Source organism: Camellia sinensis, chromosome 12, assembly GCF_055761805.1.
Source record: "Camellia sinensis isolate YWXY chromosome 12, ASM5576180v1, whole genome shotgun sequence".
In the NCBI taxonomy this organism is placed as follows: domain Eukaryota; kingdom Viridiplantae; phylum Streptophyta; class Magnoliopsida; order Ericales; family Theaceae; genus Camellia; species Camellia sinensis.
Window position 1 is genome coordinate 54,203,723 of NC_138972.1, and position 22,885 is coordinate 54,226,607.

General features: G+C 38.0%; 1 protein-coding gene across 4 annotated transcripts; it reads right to left on the minus strand.

Annotated features, from left to right (window-relative positions):
* Positions 1–1,638: 1,638 nt before the first annotated feature.
* LOC114319414 (pentatricopeptide repeat-containing protein At1g80270, mitochondrial) lies at positions 1,639–22,579 on the minus strand. 4 transcript variants are annotated; one of them, XM_028266422.2, is made up of 4 exons: positions 22,287–22,579; positions 19,165–19,774; positions 2,097–3,367; positions 1,639–1,975 (listed from the first exon to the last, which is right to left on the minus strand). In XM_028266422.2, exons 1-3 carry the CDS (start codon positions 22,319–22,321, stop codon positions 2,117–2,119), a joined length of 1,896 nt encoding a protein of 631 aa, XP_028122223.2. In that variant the 5' UTR covers positions 22,322–22,579; the 3' UTR covers positions 1,639–1,975; positions 2,097–2,116. The 4 variants fall into 4 exon arrangements, with proteins under 4 accessions (XP_028122223.2, XP_028122224.2, XP_082754742.1 ...); XM_028266423.2 differs by having other exon boundaries at positions 1,639–1,997; positions 22,287–22,574; XM_082898616.1 differs by lacking the exon at positions 22,287–22,579 and adding an exon at positions 21,625–21,822.
* Positions 22,580–22,885: the final 306 nt, after the last annotated feature.

A 22,885-nucleotide genomic window follows, 5' to 3' on the forward strand; every position in this document is an offset into this window, starting at 1 on the left:
GGACTGTCGATTTATGGCCCAAGGAGATTGCTTTCTTGAAGTCTTTGGTGGAGTTGAAATCGAGTCAAGTAGTAAGTTGTTCAAACTTTTGATAACTTAACAAGTTTAAAATTATGTTTAATCATGGCTTGTATGCGTAACAAGCTAATCTAAAACGGATTTTTAACGAGTCGAACACAAGTTGAGCTCGAGTAAATTTATTTTTTATAGTATAAGCTTATCGAATAGAGTAGTGGGTTGTTCAAACTTACTTGAAAACTTAACGAGTTTTAAATAGTATTCAACTTTAACTTATTTATATAACGAATCGATCAAAAATAAACCTCTAATAAGGCGAACACAAGCCGAGGTTGAGTTTGTTTAACACTCTTGCCCTAAATTGAAGAGGCATTTCTTTACCTGAGCCCGCTTTGGCACTATGGAGAGCTCTACATTGGGAAGGAAAAACTTTTTGTTGAGGGAAAAATACATAAAATGAAATTACATAAATAAAAATTAAAAATAAACTCCATTCTTTGGATCAGTTGAATTTCGAAAATGAGAAGAAAAATAAAAGTTTTGAGCCAAAAATATTTTGTTTAATTACTTACAAAAACAAAAAGGATAACTTTCATATTCTCTCTTAATAAAACCAAAATTTAAATATGACATCATAAAAATTCTTTTAAGGTGGCGACAATTTCACATCTGTGACTCTTTTGCTCTAAAGTTGACCTCAACTCAAGCCAACATTTCAATTTTTTGGCATATAACTAATGATTTAGAATTGTTATATATAAGTAAAGAGTTGTTTAATAGCCCAATTCAACTCAACTCGGACTCACGTCAACCATTTCAATTTTTAACATATAAGGAGTTTTAATAAATCAATTCGATAGTTAACATTAAACGTGAAAATAAATGTAAGACATTTAATAATCACAATTCATTTTACTTGCAAATTCAACTACCTCTTAAAAATAGGCTAAAATTTAAAGTAACAAACTTTTTATTTAATATTAAATGTTAATTTTCCAACCACGTACTTTCAAGTGTCACCAGCAAATTTAACCACCTCTTAAAAATAAACTAAAATTTAAAGTAGCAAATTTCGTATTTAATGTTTAATGTTGATTTTCCAACCACTTACTTGTAAGCGTCACTGCTGAGATGTACAACAATCATCTGACCAACTCTATCACCGTTATCACCAACACTACTCTACTTTTACTTTCAAGTGTCACTGCTAAAATGGACAACAATCATCTCACCAACTTTATCACCAACACTATTCTACTTCTACCATCACTGTCGTCACTATTGTCCCACCACTACTGTCATAGTCACTCCATTACCACTTCTCATCACCATTGTTAGCACTACTTTCAATACCTCTACCTTACCACCACCATCGTCGCCACCACAACTACCACACTACTATATATGTTGCCATTCCACTATGACCATCACCACTACCACCAACCACCAATCCATCATTGTTGCCACCCACCAGTCATTTCATTACCACCACCCTTTGTCACCTCCACTTTACCTCCACCACCGCTGCCAGCAATTTTAGTAACAATAGGATTTGCTGCAAATTTGTTATTAAAAAACTTGGTAAACAAATCAAATAAAGCAATTTAAAATCCTCTCATGTTAAGAAAATATATTTTTCATTTGGTTTCATACAATTATTTAATATCAAAATTTATCATTCAAAAATTTAAGGTCATGCAGCAATCGATGACACTACAGTCAGACTTACTACCCAGCATGGCTCATTTGCATCTCCAGTAGAGGTACGAAATGATCTACAGAAGCTAGACACATTCACATTTCTACATCTGAAAGAGCAAAACTATCACCAACCAAACACCAAGAACAAATCATATTTGGGGAGGGAGAGAGAGAGAGTAACAAGAACACTCGATAAAGATTCCTCGTGCGCAAGAACTGCAATGTTAAAAACTTCAACAGAAGCCGAATGCTCAACCTGCAACAAATCAATACTAGTTCTGTGAAAACAGAGTCAATAATAAGTACCTAAACAATGTAAGGTTAATTCATTATTTGCTTCTCAGATTAATTCATTATTTGCTTCTCAGAACCCTCACCATCCCAGAAGAACATTGGTTCAATCGAGCAGCAAATCTGAGGCAGCCGTCTTCCTAAATGCATCTACCTGAGCCAACTGCCCTGCAACCACTTTATTTGGGAATACATTATCCGCCTTCATCCTCTCTCTGATACCATAAGCCGGAGCCTTGGCATTAACATAAGCCTGTAATAAAGCTTGGAATTGTGGAAGCCGAGCCACAAACCCGACCTGTCTCATCCTATGAAACATTTTCTCAGAATTATGTATGTCGCCTCTCTTCGCATACTGGTCCAAAATAGACATGTAAGAACCAAACATTGGCTTCATCTGGCTCTGCTGGATAGCTTTCTGCAAAATTGAATCAGCTTTTTCCACCTCTCCAGCTCCCACATAAAGCCTAACGAGCGCATCCAACGTCAAAGGGTCAATCCGGGACCCACTATCTACCATTCGCTTCACAAGATCTTTTCCCTTGTTCAACATCTTATTATCTGCATAAACTTTCAAGAGCGTACAATAATGCTTTGAAGATAGTCTTTTCCATGTTTTTGACATCCTATCGAAGATTGCCTCTGCTTCTTCAATTTTCTTTAATTTTCCCCAAGCTAAAATGGCAGCCATGCACTCCTCGAGTTTGGGATTAGACTCACAAACCTTCCAAATTCTACCCACTTCATCAGATTTTCCAAGAGAAGCATACAGAGGAAGCAGAGCACGGCAAGCCCAGCGTTTCTCTTTAATGTTGTCTCCTTCCATCTCTTTCAGAACAGCCTCGGCCTTTTCATTGAGCCCACCAGAGACATAGTGCTTAGCCAATATGGCGTGTGTGTCGAGGTCGGGTTCAATCCCATCAGCTTTCATTGTCTCAAAAATCTGATCCATCCCGGTTATCTCATTGGATTGGCCTTTGGTCTCTATTAGGAATTTATAAGTGAAGAGAGTCGGCTTCACGTTCTCTTTCTCCATTAGTAACAACACATCAGCTATTTTTTTCTTGTTAAATCTCCTATACAGGATAAGCAATTGATTGCACGCAAAGCATGTAATTGGGAATTCAAGGTCCCTCATTTTGTTGAACACTTCCTCTGTTTTCTTCACATCATTGGCAGAAACACAATTAGCCAAAAGGGTGCGGTAGATTACTTCCCCCCTGGAGGATTTTGGGATCTTCTCAATGTAGTTCTCAGCCTTCTGGAGACCACGCACCTTGGCAATCAAATCAAGGCGAGAAGCATAGTCTCTCTCAACAAAGTCAAGCTGCTTGGTTGACTCCAGCCACTCCGAGAGCTGCAAAACCAAAGAACTGTAAATAAAACTGAAAAATGGCAAGGGTCATTTCATTTTTCGATAAACTAGGAATCATATCATTACAAGAAAAATAGTTAAAAACATCATTTCTCAACATCTTATGTAAACAAATATGAAGCAGAAGCGATTATTGCAAGTTTATATATTTTAGTAAACCAACATGTATTCTTGTAAAAAAAAATTGACCAAATGAGAGCAAAGATACCCAAATCAAGGTATTGCAAACATCCTAATGAATTAGAGAGAATTTTCCAATTTGATACCGATTTGGCTTCAGTTCTCTATTGTTTATTGCTTCAATAAAATTTTAATGATAGAATTGTAAAAGCCGGTAACTAGGGAACACCAATATCCATCTGACATCCATGTTTTTGAATATTCATAATGCAATTATGCTTCACTAGCAAACAGAGTTCAACAACAGGCAAATGCACAAAGATTACGTGAAGTAAACTGAGATGTTAGTTTTTAATACATGGAAACCAGGAAAATCAATTGAAAAGGAAGATAATACCATGCATCATGCAAAACAAAGAGTGAGCAAATAGAGGCAGGGAGGGAAGGACAGAGAGAGAAAGTGAGCATCATAAAGCATATAGAAAATGATTAAGAAAAACATTTTAAGTAAGCTAGCACACTAGAAACATAGCAATCAACTTCCCTTATGGTTTCAATAGCTTAAACTTTTCTTCAATAGCAACATTCCACAAAAATATCAAGCTCTCTAATAAAAAATAAAAATTAGCCCAACGGAAGCACTCAACGGGAACCTCAATGGAATTACATACGAGGACAAAATCTAGACCTAAAAAGTAAAGTGAGAATTCAAAGTGATCGAAGAACAAATATCACATACGTGAAGCACACTAATGTATGTACTTTAGAAGCCTACCACCCCCAAATATAGGTGCTTCCCACTTGCTACCCCAACAATTAGGAGATTTGGGACATAAATGAGTGTGGAAAAAGAATAAACAACCCATCTTGTATCATTTCCCCAATCTCCGGATCATTACCAATTATCTCCTCTATCCACAACTCTTTATGTCCATGAAGAAATATTTTTCATTATCATAAACTTATAATATATATCCTCAGAAGAAAGAAAGAAGAGCAGTATTTATATAAAAAATAATAATAATAAGAAAGAACGAAAGAAAGAAACAAGAGGGGTGGTTAAGGTTTCATCAAATGAAGTACATGTTCGAATTTCATGTGCTTGAAGCCAAGGAGTTTGTTTCGAAAAATAACAACTGTATATGCTTCCTTTTTTCTTCTTGTTGAATTTATTTTTGGACAAAAGAGGGCCAAAAGCAAAGACTTAAAATTTAACCACACAAGACAGGTGCCCCACACATATCCACAAAGAGAATGGATTTACAGAGTCCACCGGATACCTAAAGATGCACAACCACTGTGGGCATCCACAAGTTTCCCTAGGCCAACCTAATCTGCACAACAGATTGCCTCACACCAAATGAATTTGATCTTGTAGACCCAACCCTTAGCCTATTCTATGCAGAACCATGTCGAAATAAGGGTTGTGCTGGGTAATGAAATCAAGAAGTTTATAGGTTTGAAATTATTCAAAGAATTCCTTTATAGAGGGAGAATAAGTTCTTTATTTGACCTTGCCAAGAGCTATTTCTACTTTAATGGGGTCATACAAATTTAGTTTATGAAGATTATTTGTATCAATAATCCAGCTTATCAACTAGAGCTGGAAGTGGGGTCACTAAAGTGATAGTCTTCCAATTAAAACTGTGCAAAATACCGCCAAAACCATCCGAACCACACCGAACCATGCATTTTTTCAATCCTGGCGGGGCGGGTGGGGGTTCCAGGCCTAGCGGGTCGGAACGGGTAGTGGTTTGAGAAAGCCAACCCACCGACTCTAACCGACCCAACCCGCCATCTTACTATTTTTTTTTAAAATATATATCCAGGTTTCTACCATTTCAACCATTAGATTAATTCTATCAAACCAAATGCAGATACAGACACAATCAATTCTCAATTAAACCTAATTCACACCCCAACATGTCATTGCATTCATCACTGATTGCTTTGTCTCCCCTCTTGCTCCTCCTCCTCCTCCTCACCTTGCCAATCACCACCACCGCTGCCAGCCTTACCGGTCGCCGCCACTGCTTCTCCGCTTGCCACCACATCTTCTTCCTTTGCTCACCAATTTGGTACGTGGCTGTCTCTCTTTGCTCTCTCTCTGCTCTCTCTTTCTCTTTGATCTCTCTCTGCTCTCTCTCCATTCCTCAATGTCTGTCTCTTGACAACAATAAGGACCTATTACCAAGAAAAAATCAGAACTTTCTTCCATCTAAAATTTTCACAAGAAAAAATCAGAAAAAGGATCTACACACACACTTGTAACTTGGAAGTAGGTATAAGTAAAGATCTACGCTTCTTTTTCTTTTTCTTTTTTTGTAGGTAAATAAGTGATTTAATACCCAAAAAAATAGGGAACAGTGAGCTTCAGACAGATGGAGCACCAGATCCATGAAAATAGGAAAAAGACATGCATTATTTGGCTGAGTCTTACAATAGGAAAAAGACTTACAATTATTTATCTCACTACCGGAGAGAAATAGGGGCCCAAATGCTTTATTTGGTTGAGTTTTCAGAATATTTTTTTTTGAAAAAATTAGAAATGTTTCTTTATTTTTCATTTTCTTCACGAATCTAATTTTTTAATTTTTCTTCACAAAACATATTCTGAAAATTCAAAGTGCGACACATAGGTGCCTCCTTTTTTTTTCCTTGGAAATATTTTACTTACCATCATTGAAAATTTGTATTTCGTAATAAATAATAGACGAGAGAATACAAGTGATGATTGCTCTGATGGTGAAAACCCTCCTGCACAAGTGCAAGTCCCAACCACATAATCAACTACTATTGCTATAGTTCTGCCACTACCACAATGCCTACCAAAAATTCTGGTAGAACTTGTCCATGCCCTACTAATAATTTAGATTGAAAAAAAAAAAAAAATTGTGGTTGGGAACACTTCACCTTGCTTGATGATTGTGGTCCTGAAAAACCTAGGGTTGCTTGTAATTATTGTGGTAATTAGCTACTCCTAATCTCCTCACCAGCTACTCTCATCCTACCCCTTCTAATCTCCTCACCAGAAACCAAGTCGCAATCAGCTACTCGCATCCTAACAATTTGGTTTACCCGCCGATGCCCATTTTCCATCCTATGAAAGAACTTTGTATTCCGGTCACCATCCTTCAACCACAAGCATCTAGATTTCTGTCTGAAGCACACCTCCTCCATCCGAGCCAAACGAACATAATTCTGCCTAGCCGCCTCTCGTCTAGCAATGTCCGCCTCTGGAAGCCCACCAGAAACTTCCTGCTCGTCTAATGCTTGTAGAATACCCACCACTTCCGCTTTCTAAACCTTCAAATGACCAAACACCTTATTCCACCGTTTCAGGTCTTCTTTAAGTAACTTTAATTTCTGAGCCAACATACAGCTAGGTGTCCCACTAACCACATAGTTATTCCACCACCCATGAACCTTGTCCACAAAGCCTTCTGACTGCAACCACATATTCTCAAAGCGAAAAAGCGTTGGCCCACCTCGAATACCCTCACTATCCAATAACAACAGCCAATAATTTGATACTGGTCAAGGAAGGCAAATCTGAACCACCTCAGAAAAATGTTACTCCCATTCAGTGGTAACCAGGAAGCAATCAATCCGAGACATCTACTATCCATTCGATCAGGTGAAACTCCTCTCCTTGAGAGGCAAACCAATAAGACGCATGTCATCAATGAATGAACAAAATGCCCGCATTGATCCCAAAACCCTGCTACTCTCCACCTTCTCTGATGGCCACCTTACCATATTAAAGTCTCCTCCAATACACCACGGCTCGAACCAACGAAACGCAACATGCTCTAATTCCAAAAGAAAAGCCTCTTGCTCTGAGTTCTGTACCGGACCATAAACACTAGTGAACACCCATCATAAATTGTCTTCCACACACTGAAACAGGCAAGATACAGAATAGCCCACCTTCTCCCCGTCCATAACCACCACCCTGTTATCCCAACAAAGAAGAACCCCCCTGGTCGTACCCACTACTGGCAAGTAAGACCACTCCACAAAACGACCACCCCAAACCTCTCTCACCCCCTCACCCCCCAACACCTCCATTTTAGTCTCCTGCAAGCACACCACATCAGCTCTCGCACCCTGTAACACTAATCTGACCGCCATACGCTTATCTCTATCATTCAAACCCCACACATTCCATGATAGAATTTTTAATCTCATTTGAACAATAAAGGGCCATCCCGATCTCTTTGAGACCCACGCATCTCCACCGCTCCTCCCCGATCATAATTAATAGAACACTGTAAATTTTTTAGTTCCCAGACCCTTTTGCGATTTACCACTGATCAAGCCTCTCCTCTTTTACCTGGGACACCATTCCTCCATGAGGCTTTAACTGCTGTAAGCAATCGCATAGCTTCATACTCATAGCCTTCAAACGAAACCCCCAACATCCGTCTCACCTCGCTGATTCGGCTCAAAACCCAATCCGACACAACCTCTGCTAGCAGTTCCGTAGTTTTGCTGAAATCATTAACACCATCGAATACATCCATCGCTTGGCCCAACACCTCATCACACTGTCTATTCACCCCTTCCACTGCAAGCGAAAGTACCACTAGTGACAATTCCTCAGCTACGCTATTGCTATGTGTGTCGTATCTGTCGGACCACCATAAGTTAGCATCAAGCGCCTCCTCCCCTTATTGGACTGCCTCATCTCCATACATAGTGCTCTCCGCCTGCGATGGAGCTCCATCCTCCTCCGATTGTTGACTCAACTCATACCCATTCACTGCCTGTTGAAGACAAGAGCCCGACAAGGATGGAGCATCCAGTCGACCCGTCTTCAGCCCTCTCAAAGCACTAACCCGACCCACATCTATTGAATTTAGGTCCTAATGAAGTGTATTGAATATACGGGTTACTGAGGTAAAAGACCCAACCTGTAAGCCTCGGCCCTATGCTGACAAGCCCACTCCAAGTGGAGCCCAAACCTTTGCTCTTCCACCAGCATAACCCACCCCTTTGTTTATAAAGGTAGGTGCCTAACCTCTCTCCTTGGGCCTAGCATTAATTAGCCTTATGCGTTGCCCAAACCAAACTTAGGCCTTTGAATTTATGGCCCGTTTCTCCTTCTCTTGTTGTTGCCAAACCTGGGTAGGCCCACTCCCATCATTTCCTTGATTCATAATGATATTCTTCCTCAAATCACACCCTTCTTCGCGTTGGTCAGATCTCCGAAGATCACTCCTTACCACAATTGGCCCACAGCGAACCCGCAGCTCCGGCGACTCCCAATTTTCCACCGCCGGTCCCTCCTCCAACCAAAATGGCAAAATATACCTCCACTGACCCCATCGAATGCAAACTCTCGCTGGAGCACCATTCGGAGATCCACAAACCCTAATTCGGACACAACCTAGGGATTCCATTTTCAATGTTGCTTCATCTACCTCCACAAAGTCTCCACACCGATAGCCAATCACTCGATACACCTGCTCTCTACGTAAGTGAACCAGGAGCCCTAACACTTGTACCCAGAAGCTTTGAACATGTGAAGAGTCTTTGCCCCTTACGCACAACACCACCAGCGACCACCAATTAAGCATTAAAGATCTGTCATCCACAACCCAACGACTCTTTAGAATTCATGTAGCATCCACCCTGGTCGGAAAAGCCAATAGCACAAATTGGCCCCCAGTCGCCGTCACTTGTACCCCTCCCTTAATCCTCCATAACCGATTTGCCCATGCTGCAATTCGAGAAATCTCCATTCCCTTCTCCCCCATATGCCCCAGTAAACATGAGTCCAAGAACGACAGCCACCCTTGCTCTGACCCCGGCCCAACCTGCACATCACATCCCTCTGATCCTGGGATCACCTCAACCCTTCCAATCGGCCACGATTTGCCTCTGGACTCAGTTGGACCCACCCCCTGTTAACCCAAACATTGCCTATTGAGAAACCCTCCCAACACTGAAGCAGCACCATCCCATGCATCCCCAAAGGAAGATTGCGGTAAGAAAATCTGATTTCAGTGAGCCCCCTTTTGTACCACGAGTTGGACGGCTTCCCCTACCTCCTCCGACCGCAACCAAACAGCCACACTACGATTTTCACCATATACCCGACCCAAAAACCCTCTAGCAACCTTCTTTGGTGCCTTACGCAATTGGTGTGCCACCCATTTAATCTCAACTTCGTACAACTCAATAGCCCTACGCCACATTCCACAATATCAACCCGTCTCCTACCACTCCCATCTGCACTCCCTTCATTGAATTCGAAAGATCGGTCACCCAGAAAAATCAGCCAACAATGAAGCCCCTCCAGCTCCGGCAAAAGCATCACCTCAGCGAAGTTAGGACCATTCACTTCTAACAGCGTTTTACATTCAAAAGGCCTTTTTCCCCCTATGTCCTTAAACATAGGTTTTTTTTTTGATCAACAACAGACAAGAAAATTTTATTAAGGCACAAGGCCAAGAGGATGAGGCATCCTCAAACAGGAAAAAGGAAAAATACATCCAAAAAACAAAACAAAAAACAAAAAGCCATCAACCACAAATTATTCAAAGCAAACCGACACCCAATCTGAAGCGATCAAAAACAAAGGGATCCCACGGAACACAGGACTCGCCGAAGCCCAAAAAGACATAGGTTTTAACCACATAGGTTTTAGACATAGGTTTTAACCACATAATATTAATATAATCAACCTTAATAAAGCCATTCCACCACTACCCCACATCATTTTAGAATCATAGCTGGTATGAGGGCTCCTCTGTGCTCATCATACATCATACCTTCATTTGGACAATAGCCCAAAGCTACAAAATTTATAAAGAAAATACAAAACTGCCTAAACTAATAGTGCATCAAGTGAGCATGAAATCATGCTCAGACCATTCTACTCCATGTTCGTTTGATGAGGAAAGAACTCGAAATCTACTACAAATCAATGTGTAATCGTTTAATAGTGGAAGAAAAAATCAATCATACCATTAATTGAAGTAAAATTACAAAGCAGACAAATTCAAAAACCACCAGCACAGAGAAACTTTCATTAAGAATAGTAACTTCAATACCACGTTAGACTGCATATCAAAAATAAAACAGAAGCTGAGCCAAAATGATTGCAAATATAGAGTTTCGTGACCAAGACATGCCAAGGAATAAGCTCTCTCGTGCTTTGGGGCATTTTTTGTGGGGTTATTGAGAATACCTACTAATAGTGGATTTTTGTGGAGTAATTGAGAATACCAACTAATAAAGGCCTAAGAAGCACGGACACTTCTAAGAAGGTGACGTATCCGTGTCGTGTCCGTGTCGGACACCGACACTCTTTGGACACTCTTAGGACACGTGTCCGATACTCTTCAAAACGTGTCCTATTTTTTAAATATTTTTAAAGATCCGGACACTCTTTGGACACTTGGAGGACACGTGTCAATTGTTTAAACACATGTGTCTATTGATTATACATATGTAAAACTAATTATAAGTTTGAACAAAACAACTTAAGATATAATAATAAAACAAAAACCATATAAATTTATAGGAAATAGTGCTATATTGCATTTTTTATTATCTTTGAATGATATATTCATATATATAACATATAATAAATATATAAAATTATATATTTCATGCGTGTCCTCCACGTGTCGTGTCCTGCATTTTTTTAAAATTAACGTGTCGGCGTGTCCGTGTCGTATTCGTGTCGTGTCACGTGTCCGTGTCCATGCTTCTTAGTAACAAATAATTGGAAGATCAAGATATAGAATCAAATTTTATTCTGAAGTGATCCTCAACTTTTGTGGAGTTGATAGCGGATCCTTTCATATCATTAAAGAGACCTTGCAGAATTTTCATAACCTTTCTGGGCTGCAGCCTAATCTGGGTAAAAGCTCTATCTTTCTATGTGGAGTTGATGATAATACCTTCTCTCTCTCTCTTACCTATTCCAGTGGGGAGGTTTCCTGTCAAATACCTAGGTGTTCCCCTTATATCTTCTCAACTTAAAACTGAGGATTGTTGCCAGTTAATTGACAGGATTTTAGCTAGAATCAAGCATTGGTCTACAAAGTTACTCTCATATGGGGGCAGGGTTCAACCATTCAATTAATTCAATTTGTTTTGTTCAGTATCCAAGTCTATTGGTCCTCAATTTTTATTCTTCCTATCATGAGGAATTTCTTATGGACTGGTTCAGAGCTAAAAGGCCATGCTAAGATTAGTTCGCAGCATATTTTTGCTCCTCAAAGGGGAGGTGGTTTGGGGTTTAAATGTCTTATTGATTGGAACAAAGCAGCTATCCTAAAAAATATTTGGGCTTCAAGTATGAAAGCTAATATCCTTTGCGTTAAATGGATTCATACATATGTGATTAAAAGCCATTGTTTTTGGTGCATAAGTTGTCCAAGTGATGTCTTGGACTATGAGGAAAATTTTCAAGCACAGGACTATTGCTGTTTCTCTCATTAAAAAGAAGATTGGGAATGGTGAAAATACTTTTCTATGGCTTGATAATTGGCATCCCAATGGCCCTTTGTTTCCTAGATATGGTGTTCGTATTGGCCTGAACTTGATTAGGAGCTTGCATGGTAAAGTGGCTTCTGTTTTCCAAAATGGGGCATGGAGGTGGCCTAACAGACGATCTAGTGTCTTGCAGCAGATTATTGATCTAATTCCTCACGTTTTGAATCCTGCTTCTAATAGTCAAGATGAATTTGTGTGGGTAGCAGATGCTAATGGTCACTTCACTGTGAACTCTGCTTGGAATGCCATCAGAACTCTCCATCAGATTCTTCCTCAGCATAAGGCTGTGTGGTTTCCTGGATATGTTCCTAAATGGGCCTTTGTGGTATGGCTTGGTGGTATGGAACAGTTATCAACCCCTGACAGAACTCATAAATGGGGAGTTTCTGCCAACCTGGTTTGTATTCTATGTAATCTCTATGTTGAAATCATAATCACCTCTTTCTTGGTTGTGCCTTCTCTGCTGTAATCATGGGTAAGCTCTTGAGTCTCCTTCAGATATTCCGAACCCCTCGTGACTTGGTTCAGGAACTTGAGGGAGCTACCATAAGCCAAGGAAAAGATTGCTTAAAAACTAATATGCTAAAATTAGCCATTGCAGCTGCAGTGTATCACATCTGGCAAGAGAGGAATTCCAGAATTTTCAGAGGGCACTCATTGGATTGTGACAGAGTTCTAGCAGTATTAGATGCAAGGTTAGTTCTTGGGAGAATGTTGTGGATAGCTTAGATAATAGGCATCTTTTAGCTTCTTGGGGGATTTCTGTTCGCAATTTTTGAAGGGCTGCGCTTCTGTAATCTTGAGTGTTGGATTTGTAATTTTTTTCCTTGAGTTGTATTAGTTGCTTTGTTTTGGAATAAAACTTTGACTTACCCAAAAAAAAAAAAATTGTAGGCCAGTTCTGTCACCAAAACATATGGTGAATAAACAGATTAATCAGCCAAAGTTATTAGGGCAGTCATCTCACACCAGAGAAAATGAAGGAATTATCAGACTAATTAGCACAGTAAAATTTGTTGTCAGCAATGAGGGTGTCAACACAATAACAAAAAGCAGAAGATTTATGCAATCTAGAATAGAATTCAATTTATCATCAAGTTATGGGGGGGTTAACTATATAACAATTTAAAAAAGGGGGAAAAAAAAAGAAGGAAAAAAAAAAAAAGAGAAAGCTGAAGATGATTAAACATGCATGATAAAACTGAGCTAGATTGAAGCCCAAAAGGATCTGAGGAAAGATTATTGACAAAGAAACAAACGAAATTAAATAAATAAACAAAACAAAACAAAACAAAAAATTGAAAACAAAAAGAGAAGACAAATAAGATTGAATTGTTAACAAAAGCTAAAAAGGGTACAACTAATGGACTGAAAAAGACAGATGTAGATGTACAACCACCATATTTTCCATCTTACTAAGGAGATCATGTTGCATGATTATATAAGGAGATTGCCATGGAAAAACACACTGCATGATAAGTGGCTGAGATAAGAAAAACATAATACCATTCAAACTCAAGCTTCCAAAACTGCCATTTTTGTCCTAATCAAGAAGAAATTTTTTACAACATTTATCGACTCCAACAAAGAAAAAGAAGGGAAATGCTACAATGTGCACCCCTAAAAAGGTGCACACCATAAAAAAAAGTTTCGATCTTTGTGATGAAAGTTACGATTTTTTGTGATGGTAGTTATGATTTTTGTGGTAAAAGTTATGAATGACGAAATTATGATGTGCACCCCTAAATTTATGAATGGTAAAATTATGCTTTTTGTGACAAAAGTTATATTTTTTGTGCTAATATATTTTTTGTGCTAAGGTGCATACCATATACACCCTTTTTGGAGTGCACATGGTAGTCTTTACCTCAGGAGTGTTAGCTTTAGTATGGCAGTAAAACTTAGAATTCTGGTCAAATATATTTATAAAAATAAATAGTTTAGGGGAATTTTATAGGTGGTTTTGTAGATAAATAACTTTTTAAGAGAATTTGGTCAAAACCTCCTCATAATAAAACTTTCATACATTAGGAACAAGCACAAAAAAAATTCCTTTAAAAGTCCAACACACACTACTATTATCAAAATATCCTTAGTAACTAATTTAATATTTTAAACTTTAAAATAATATAACTTTGTTGATCTACATGTTGTTTTTAAATAAAATTAGTATTTTTATAATCCTTTCATCAAGATCTATCAAATAAGATCCATGTTGGCTATGAAATTCTCTAACAAAAAATAGTAAAATTTTTACCATCAAAATTAACGTCAACTGTAAAATTTTACTTGTATCACACAGTTAAATTTGTCACTGATTCATAATAAATTTTATTGTAAAATTTTATTATTTAAATAGTGAAATACCATCATCATCACTAAGCATCATAGTCACTATAATTGTTAATAAACAATTACAAAAACATAACTTTAACATAGTAAAATGAAATAATGGCCTAGTTTGGTTTGTATCTACGGATACAATTTTTGAGGAAAAATCTCAAAAATTTGTTTAGTTAATATTTTTTGAAAATAAATTTCAAAATCACTTTTTTCTCTAATACACATCAATCAATCATTTTTTTCTCTCTTTCTCTCACATCCTACACATCAATCAATCACTTTTTCTCTCACACCCATCTAAAAAAATAAATTAAATTAAATTAAATTAAATCATCCCAAACTCCAAAACTATTCTCAAAACATACAACCAAACAAATTTCAAATTTTTTAAACTCTTTCTAGAAAATTGTTTTTCAAAATTGTCTCACAAATACAAACTAAACACGGCCAATAACATTAACAAAGTAAAATTTTACTGTTAATTTAAACAGAGCATCAGCAAATAATAGACAAATAACTTATTACTATAGCAAACCAGAGTAAAATTTTATTCGCTCTTAAACAGAGCATCAACAAAAATAAAACACTGGACTTATATTACCAAAGCAAATCAAAGTAAAATTAATCTTGTAGAAATTTAATGTATAAAGAGAAATGGAGAAATTGTATTATTGATTGATATTGATGTTTATTGTATGTATTACAATTACAAGGATTCCTATTATATAGGAGTGTGTTTGGGAGTAGGTGGAGAGGTGGAGTAGGTGAAGTGGAGGTGGTAGTGGTGTAGTGGGTTAGGTTTAGTGGAGTAGGTGAGGTGGTAGTGGTAGTAGGTTTATTGTATGTATTACAATTACAAGGATTCCTATTATATAGGAGTGTGTTTGGGAGTAGGTGGAGAGGTGGAGTAGGTGAAGTGGAGGTGGTAGTGGTGTAGTGGGTTAGGTTTAGTGGAGTAGGTGAGGTGGTAGTGGTAGTAGGTGAAGTGAAAATTTTAACAGCCCCCCGCAAACTCAAGGGGGATAGGAACTAACCAACTTGAGTTTGGAGAGAGGAACAAACAAGAAAAATACATAAAAATAAAAGAGGATAAGAGACACTGTATGGTCGGGTCAGACCATTGGTGAAGACACTGGATGGTGGTGTCATAACGTTGTAGAGGACACTGTATGGGTGTGTCAGAACCATGTAGAGGACACTGTATGGTGGTGTCATAACGGTGTATAGGACACTGGATGGCGGTGTCAGACCGATGTAGAAGACAGTTTATGGGGTCATGTCGGACCGTTGTAGCAGACAATGTTGTGACAGTTGTGGTGACAGTTTACGGAGTCTTGCTGGACCCTTGTAGAAACTAACCGGAATCAATGTCGGGACAGTTTACAGAGTCTTGTCGGACCCTTGTAGAAACTAACCGGAATCAATGTCGGGACAGTTTACAGAGTCTTGTCGGACCCATAAAGGAGCTAACCGGAATCAATGTCGGGACAGTTTACAGAGTCTTGTCGGACCCATGAAGGAGCTAACCGGAATCAATGTCGGGACAGTTTACAGAGTCTTGTCGGACCCTTGAAAAATACACTGTAGGATGGTGTATATAAGCTGCCCAAATATATATATATATGGAGATATATAGTGAGCCCTCAAAAGTCGCGCCCTCAAAAGGCGCGCCCACTTCATCAAAAGGCGTGCCTGACAGAAAGCGTCGAGCCATCAAAAGGTGAGCCGGAGACGCGGCGTGGCACGTGAGCGACAGAGTGGCGTGTCGGCCTCGGCTATTTAACCAAGGTTGAGGCGGAGGCTGTGCAAACCAGTCTGAAACCGCCGAAAATCCTTTGAAAAAACTCTTCCATTTCTGAGAAAGAGATTCTGGAACACGCTGTTGCCATTCTGTAACAATCTGTAAATACTCTGTATCCAACCCTTCTCGGAAACACTCAGCAACCCAAAAAATATGGCCTCTTCTTCCCGTTCAGCTACCCAGAACATGGCCTCATCTTCCCGTGGTCAGCTCACTCTCTTTCCCGACCTCAACGAGTCAACAAGAGAGATAACTGGTGCGGTGGCACTGGAACCTCAACCAAGCGCCCCGGAGTTTGCTCCGTTGAACTTTCCGATGCGGTCGGTGGAGCAAAGAATGGCAGTGCAGTCGGATGTGGAGGCTAATCAGTATACATTGAAGTCATGTGTGGAAACCATGACTGCGGTTACAAATTTGTCGAACCGGCTGCAGAGTAGGACAAATGAGGTGCAGCAGTTAAACGCCCAACTGGCTCTGCTCCAACGCATGTATAAGGATGCGCGAGCAGAGATAAGTGTGCTAAAGGCGGAAAACAAGGAGCTGAAACGGAAGGCCACCGTGATGTTCCGATTTGGAGGTCCACCATATGCTGCAGTGGAGGAGCAGGGGTTAGTGATCGTGCCCAGTGGAGTGGGAAACACGGAGGCAGCACCGTCAAGGACCGCCCAGGACGGAGGCAAAAAGAAGAGACCGGCGGCAGAGTAGGTCGGTGGGTGGCCGTCTGCAGAAAAGAAAACAAATCTGTTGTTGTTGTGATGGTGATCTTGTGTGGTTTTTTTTTTTTTTTTTTTTTTTTTTTTTTTTTTTTTTGTGGAATATAAAAAAAAATAATAATAAGATAATGGAAAAAGGGTGATGCTCACTAACGAGTGGTATAATAATGAAATATTGATGGAAAAAAAAAGATAGAAAAAAAATAAAATGAAATAAAATAAAAGTAGGGAGAGGAGAAATAGATTATAATAAAATATATATATATATATATATATCTTAAAATAAAAGAAAAGTGTGAAATAAAAGAAGAGTGGTGTTTGGTCAGACATGGGGGTGATCAAAGAGAATAAAAAAATAAAGGGTTTGAAAGTGGAAAATAAAGAAAAGAGAAGAAAGGGGAGAATCTGCTGGGTGTAAAGGTCCTACCCGTGGGTGATCAAAGAGAATAAAAAAATAAAGGGTTTGAAAGTGGAAAATAAAGAAAAGAAAAGAAAGAGGAGTGGGGAACAGAATATCACATGCTTTGCTCGAGCTGTCACGGCAGAATATCATCCACACATCATACCCCCCTCACATCAATAACCCCAATAATCTTTCAAAGCCTAAAAAAGATAGGGCCTGAGAACAAAAGGGTTAGAGCTAAAGAGTAGAAAAACAAGTGTTTGTTTTGGTGGAGGGTCACACTGGCCTTGCTGTCAGTGTTGGTAATGCTGGTGCCACTTCCTGTGGGGCCCAGGCCAAATATAGAGGAGGGAGTAGTTGTGGTTGTGGATGGAGTTGTGCTTGTTGATGGGGTGGTGCTACTCCCTGCAGAGCTGGGATAAACACATCCAGAAGTTGAGCTAGTGAGGGTCTGAGTGGTGGTGGCAGTGCCTGTGAAATCACAGCTGCCAGTAACTTGACTCTTCTTCTGAAAGTAGCTGTTGACAGCATAGTTACAGTGATCGAGAAGATGGTACAAGAGGCCGAAAAATACAAGGCTGAGGATGAGGACCACAAGAAGAAAGTTTGAGGACAAGATGAAGGAGCTGGAAGGCATCTGCAACCCCATCATTGCCAAGATGTACCAGGGTGCCGGTGGTACTGCTATGGATGATGATGATGCTCCTCCTACTGGTGGTAGTGGTGCTGGTCCCAAAATTGAGGAAGTTGACTAAGCTCTTCAGTTTGCGTGATGGCAGGTATGTGTAGAAAATAAGCGGAATAGGTTGAAGTCCGGCGGACGGCTAAGGTGAGGTTGCCGCCCGCCGGTGAAGCGAAAATACTAGGTTCTAAACCTGCTCTGATACCATGTAGAAATTTAATGTATAAAGAGAAATGGAGAAATTGTATTATTGATTGATATTGATGTTTATTGTATGTATTACAATTACAAGGATTCCTATTATATAGGAGTGTGTTTGGGAGTAGGTGGAGAGGTGGAGTAGGTGAAGTGGAGGTGGTAGTGGTGTAGTGGGTTAGGTTTAGTGGAGTAGGTGAGGTGGTAGTGGTAGTAGGTGAAGTGAAAATTTTAACAAATCTAATGGCAACAAAAATACTATCATTGAATCAAATTCAATAAAAAAACAATCATAGTAAACGAAATATACATTCTTCAATCTTTAATCTCATTTCAAAAAGCTTCAATAATTGTGTACTTTTCATCAGAATCAAAATTGAATTTTTTTTCAAATTTTGAAGAATTGTAAGGTTGATGATCAAATCTGTTGGGAATACAAACTATATGGAATATGATTGATGAAGAAAAGAGCGCGTTGAAAGATTTGATTCAAATCTATACCGTATATATCGAAGGGCAAGCTCAAGCATGAAAAAATGGAAACAAATTTTTTTGTCCTTGAGGAAGGAAACGCTACTTCTTGAGGGGGTTTACAAAGTAAAATAGTTGAGGCTGTCCTTTTCACTAACAAGGGGCTCAACAAGGGGGTTTTGGCCAAATAACCCAACTTTGTAAGGGTCTTTATGCTTTCAAGAGTTTTCCCAACATTGTTATCATGATTAAGAGCTACAACGTAACAATAGTTTTCAAGACAGAAAACTTTTGCAAGTGTCTTTATTCTTTTAAGACATTTTCCCAACAACGTTATCGTGATTTAGAGCCCCATATATTTTAGAAAACAAAGATAATAAATAAATCAATGCAAAAGCTGACTAACAAATTCATATACCTACTTATTGGAACCAGGATACAGACTACAAAATTTAAAAGTAACGATTAAAGAAGAAAATACATGCCATACAAGCCAACTTAATCTTATGCAAGGGGAAAAAATTAGAATCAAATCACCTGCAATGCCCTCACATACATCCGACGCTTCCGAAGGTTTAGCATGGCCAAGGATATCTCTGACCGACTCAAGTCATTTCCCTCCTCAACGTATTTATCCAAAGTACTTTGAACAGACAAACCCGGAGCATCCACGATAGCCTGGAACAATGTTGAAAAAGCTCTCTTTGGTGGAGATCTTTTCTCAGTTACATCTGCCTCAGTATCAGATAATTCTAGCTCATTTTGAGGTTCTTCCACACCATCATCATCATCTTCTTCTTCAGAGAGCTCTGGTTCAGAAATCAATTCATCTTCATTTTCTCCGTCCACGTTGCTGTCTTGTACCATGTCAGCACTAGCTGGAGTTTCAAGCTCAGAAAACCCATCCTCCAGATCATCTTCTTCTTGTGCACTGCTTTTTGTGTCCGCCTGAGAGGAAAAACTGCACGTACCCATAAGAAATTTTGGAGAACCATGTGCTGAGCTGTAAAATCTCTTCAAAGACATGCATCCATCAGATATTACAAGGCAAGAATCACCATTACTAGCTTTGTCATCTAAATAACAACTTGTTACTTTTGATTTAACACAAGAAGCTCGAGAAGTTTTGATGCTGAATCCTCGATTCCTGAATGCCAACAAAAAAACAGTCAGATATTCAGAGATTTAGAAAAGAGAATATGAAAAAGCAGACCAGAGTGCTAAAACAATAATCCTGATTATGGTAGCCATAAACCGGTTGGGAAGAAGAATCCCCCTGACAGCACAAAATATACTTACAGCTACAAATACTGATGCAAATACAGAAAATACAGCAAGAGACAAATGTCTAAATTTTCTAAGGACGTCACAAAGTAGTTTGAGACTCAAATAACCATTAGATGGTGGCTTGGACTATTGCCACCAGCCTACAAGTTACAATAGCATCAAAAAAATAAAATAAAAAAATTACAATTTTATTATTCCTTCTAAAAAATATCAGTAATTTAGGATCACGTTGAAGATAATAACCATCATAATAAATAATATTACTGATGAAGTGTGGCTATGGGTATTTATGCATTTAGAAGGGATTTTCAACTACTGGTGAAGGCCGGATAGAGCTATATTTATATTGTTGGAGCACTACCAATTCTTGCACAGTGTGGGAGTCATAATGATGGCTTTCACTGCCGAAGGTACTGTCATGTTAAGTAGTGTGAGAGTCATAACGGTTGTGGATACTTGTAGCTAACGTCTGGTGCTTTCACCAATTGTCTCCTTTTGAGATGTTGGCATTTTTTTTTTTTTTTTTTGGGCATGTTTGGGTTGAGCTTTGTTGATTGTCTTATTCTCCCCGTACTATATTCTCTTTGGGTTATGCGTTACTGTTCTATTTCGTGCCCATTTTTTTGTGTATGACTTAGGGTGTGTTTGGTTCGCCTAGCCTCTCAGGCGGTAAGAGATCTATATTTTAGGCTAGGTATGTTGTTTCCCTTGCAGACCTATGGCCTGTGTGTTGCTTGTTTTGAAGTTGTTTTCCCTTTGGAGTCATATCATTGTAATATCTTTATTTTTTGGTATATAACTAAACACTTAACTACCCACCCGCCCAAAAAAAAAAAAGACACAAAACCAGTTCCATCACCATGTGTATAACCATAAGTAACAAACATGCAACCAGGAAGAGTGGTTGTTAGAATCATACAAATCATCATTTGATATGAGTTTCAACAAAAACCAATTTAAATCGTGCCATTGAATCAGAAATTGAGTGAATTGTGCAATTCAATTCAATGTGATTCAACTCTATTTTTGTTTTTGTTTACGTAATGCATGATACAATGTCATTTTCACCAAACTATCAAGATATATAAGAGATCAATAAGTTATATATATATATATATATACATATACAATCTAAGTATATTGACTTTTGTTTCATTTTAAACACTAAGGCCTTGTTTGGTTTGTGTTTTGAGATATTATTTCAAAAATAATTTTCTGGAGAAAGTTTAGAAAATTTGAAAATTTATTTGGTTGTATATTTTGAAAATAGTTTTGGAGTTTTGGAGTCTTGGATGATTTGAAATTTTTTTGTAGTTGAATAGATGAGTGTGAGAGAAAAAGTGATTGAGAAGGAGAGAGAAGAGAGAAAAAGTGATTGATTGATGTGTTATAGAGAGAAAAGTGATTTTGAATTTTTTTTTATATTTTCAACCAAACATGTTTTTGGAATTTTTTCTCCAAAAACATGCTTTGAGAGACAAACCAAACATGCGCTGAGTGCGCATTTTTATATGTATATACATATTAGAAATTATATATTATTTTGGCAAAAAAATTCATGATTCAATTCGCGATTTGACGACAGTGCAAGTAATCAAAATTGCTTTACTCTCTTGTTTGTATGTGGGTAGGTACTTAAAAATTGGAGGAACTCCCTTTCTCAGAAATGTTGTAATGCATTCTTTGTACTCTATTTCCTCCCTAACCAACCTCTAGATTGAATAAGGCCCTGTTTTCCCCTGGTAGATGCTGGTTACAATTACCAAGTTCGTAACCAAGAGATGTACAGCACAATGCTGTTTGCAGAAGAACAGTCAACAACAAGAGCTAATACCCTACTTGGTTTCACTCCTGCAACCTTTTTTGTAAAGAAAATGCAAATGTTTCATTCCCATGTTCGAATATTAACTGAAATAAACAACAAAAATAAATAAAAGAAGATTGTAAAACTGAGGACAAAAGCGCAATAAACGGGTAGGGAAGTGAATTAACTTAAAATAAGAAGAGAAGCCAATGCAGATAAACACTTTAAATTAATGAGCACCTAAATTTTTTTTTTTTATGTTTTTTTGGTTGCTTAGAAATAGTAATATAAGACAACTAAAACTTCAACACTTGAACTATTTGCCTTATTAGAGTCCAAGTTTTTGCATTCCACATAAAACTAGCCAGAAGACTCAAAATTTACACTATCTTTTTCTTTTCTTTTCTTTTCTTTTCTTTTCTTTTCTTTTCTTTTCCGCCACTTTCTCAGCCAACAGAAATAATTTATCGTTACTATAAAAAAAATTTTAAAAAAAAAAAAAAACCCAGAAAAGAAAAATTCGATAATTAACGAAGTTATAAACAGAAACCAGAAAAGAGAGTGTTACCTGAGAGGATTAGCGGCACGGCGAAGCGCCCACATGGTGATGTTGGAGTCTCAGAGATGAAACAGTAACTCCTAATGTGGAAATGAGAGAGGAATTTGGTGAGAGAGAAAGTGAAACCCTAGAAGTTACAGGAAATCATGTAAGAGCAAAACCCCAAGTAGTTCCAACCCCTACACTCTTAAACCCTAACAACATTTTCTGATAATTTGCTATTTTTCACTATATACAGCATTCTGGTATATTACACTCACCCCCCTGAAGGTTTAAGAAAATACACTGATTGGATCTATTGTGGGTAAATACTGAAATATATATATATATATATATATATTTAAGTAAAAATAATAATTTTAAATCTAATAAATTTTAAATATTTTTATTGAATTTTTTTTTTCATGTCATTAATTGTTTATTTTAAGATGTCAATAAGAAATAGATTTTATAGCTTAATTGGTAGAAATAAAGAAAATAAATAAATAAATTACAAAAATTGTATTTATGATAAAATAAAATTACATTCTATGCAATATAAGTTTTTCAATCGTAGTTTATCATATGTCAACGTTTCTCCAATTACATAACAAATCACATTGTCAATT

Coding starts and splice junctions, on each gene's coding strand:
- LOC114319414 (XM_028266422.2), bottom strand. CDS start 22,321: ATGTGGGCGCTTCGCCGTGCCGCTAATCCTCTCAG. Junction 19,775..22,286: donor CGTGCCGCTAATCCTCTCAG/GTAACACTCTCT, acceptor GTTGGCATTCAG/GAATCGAGGATTCAGCATCA. Junction 3,368..19,164: donor TGTATGTGAGGGCATTGCAG/GTGATTTGATTC, acceptor TTGGTTTTGCAG/CTCTCGGAGTGGCTGGAGTC.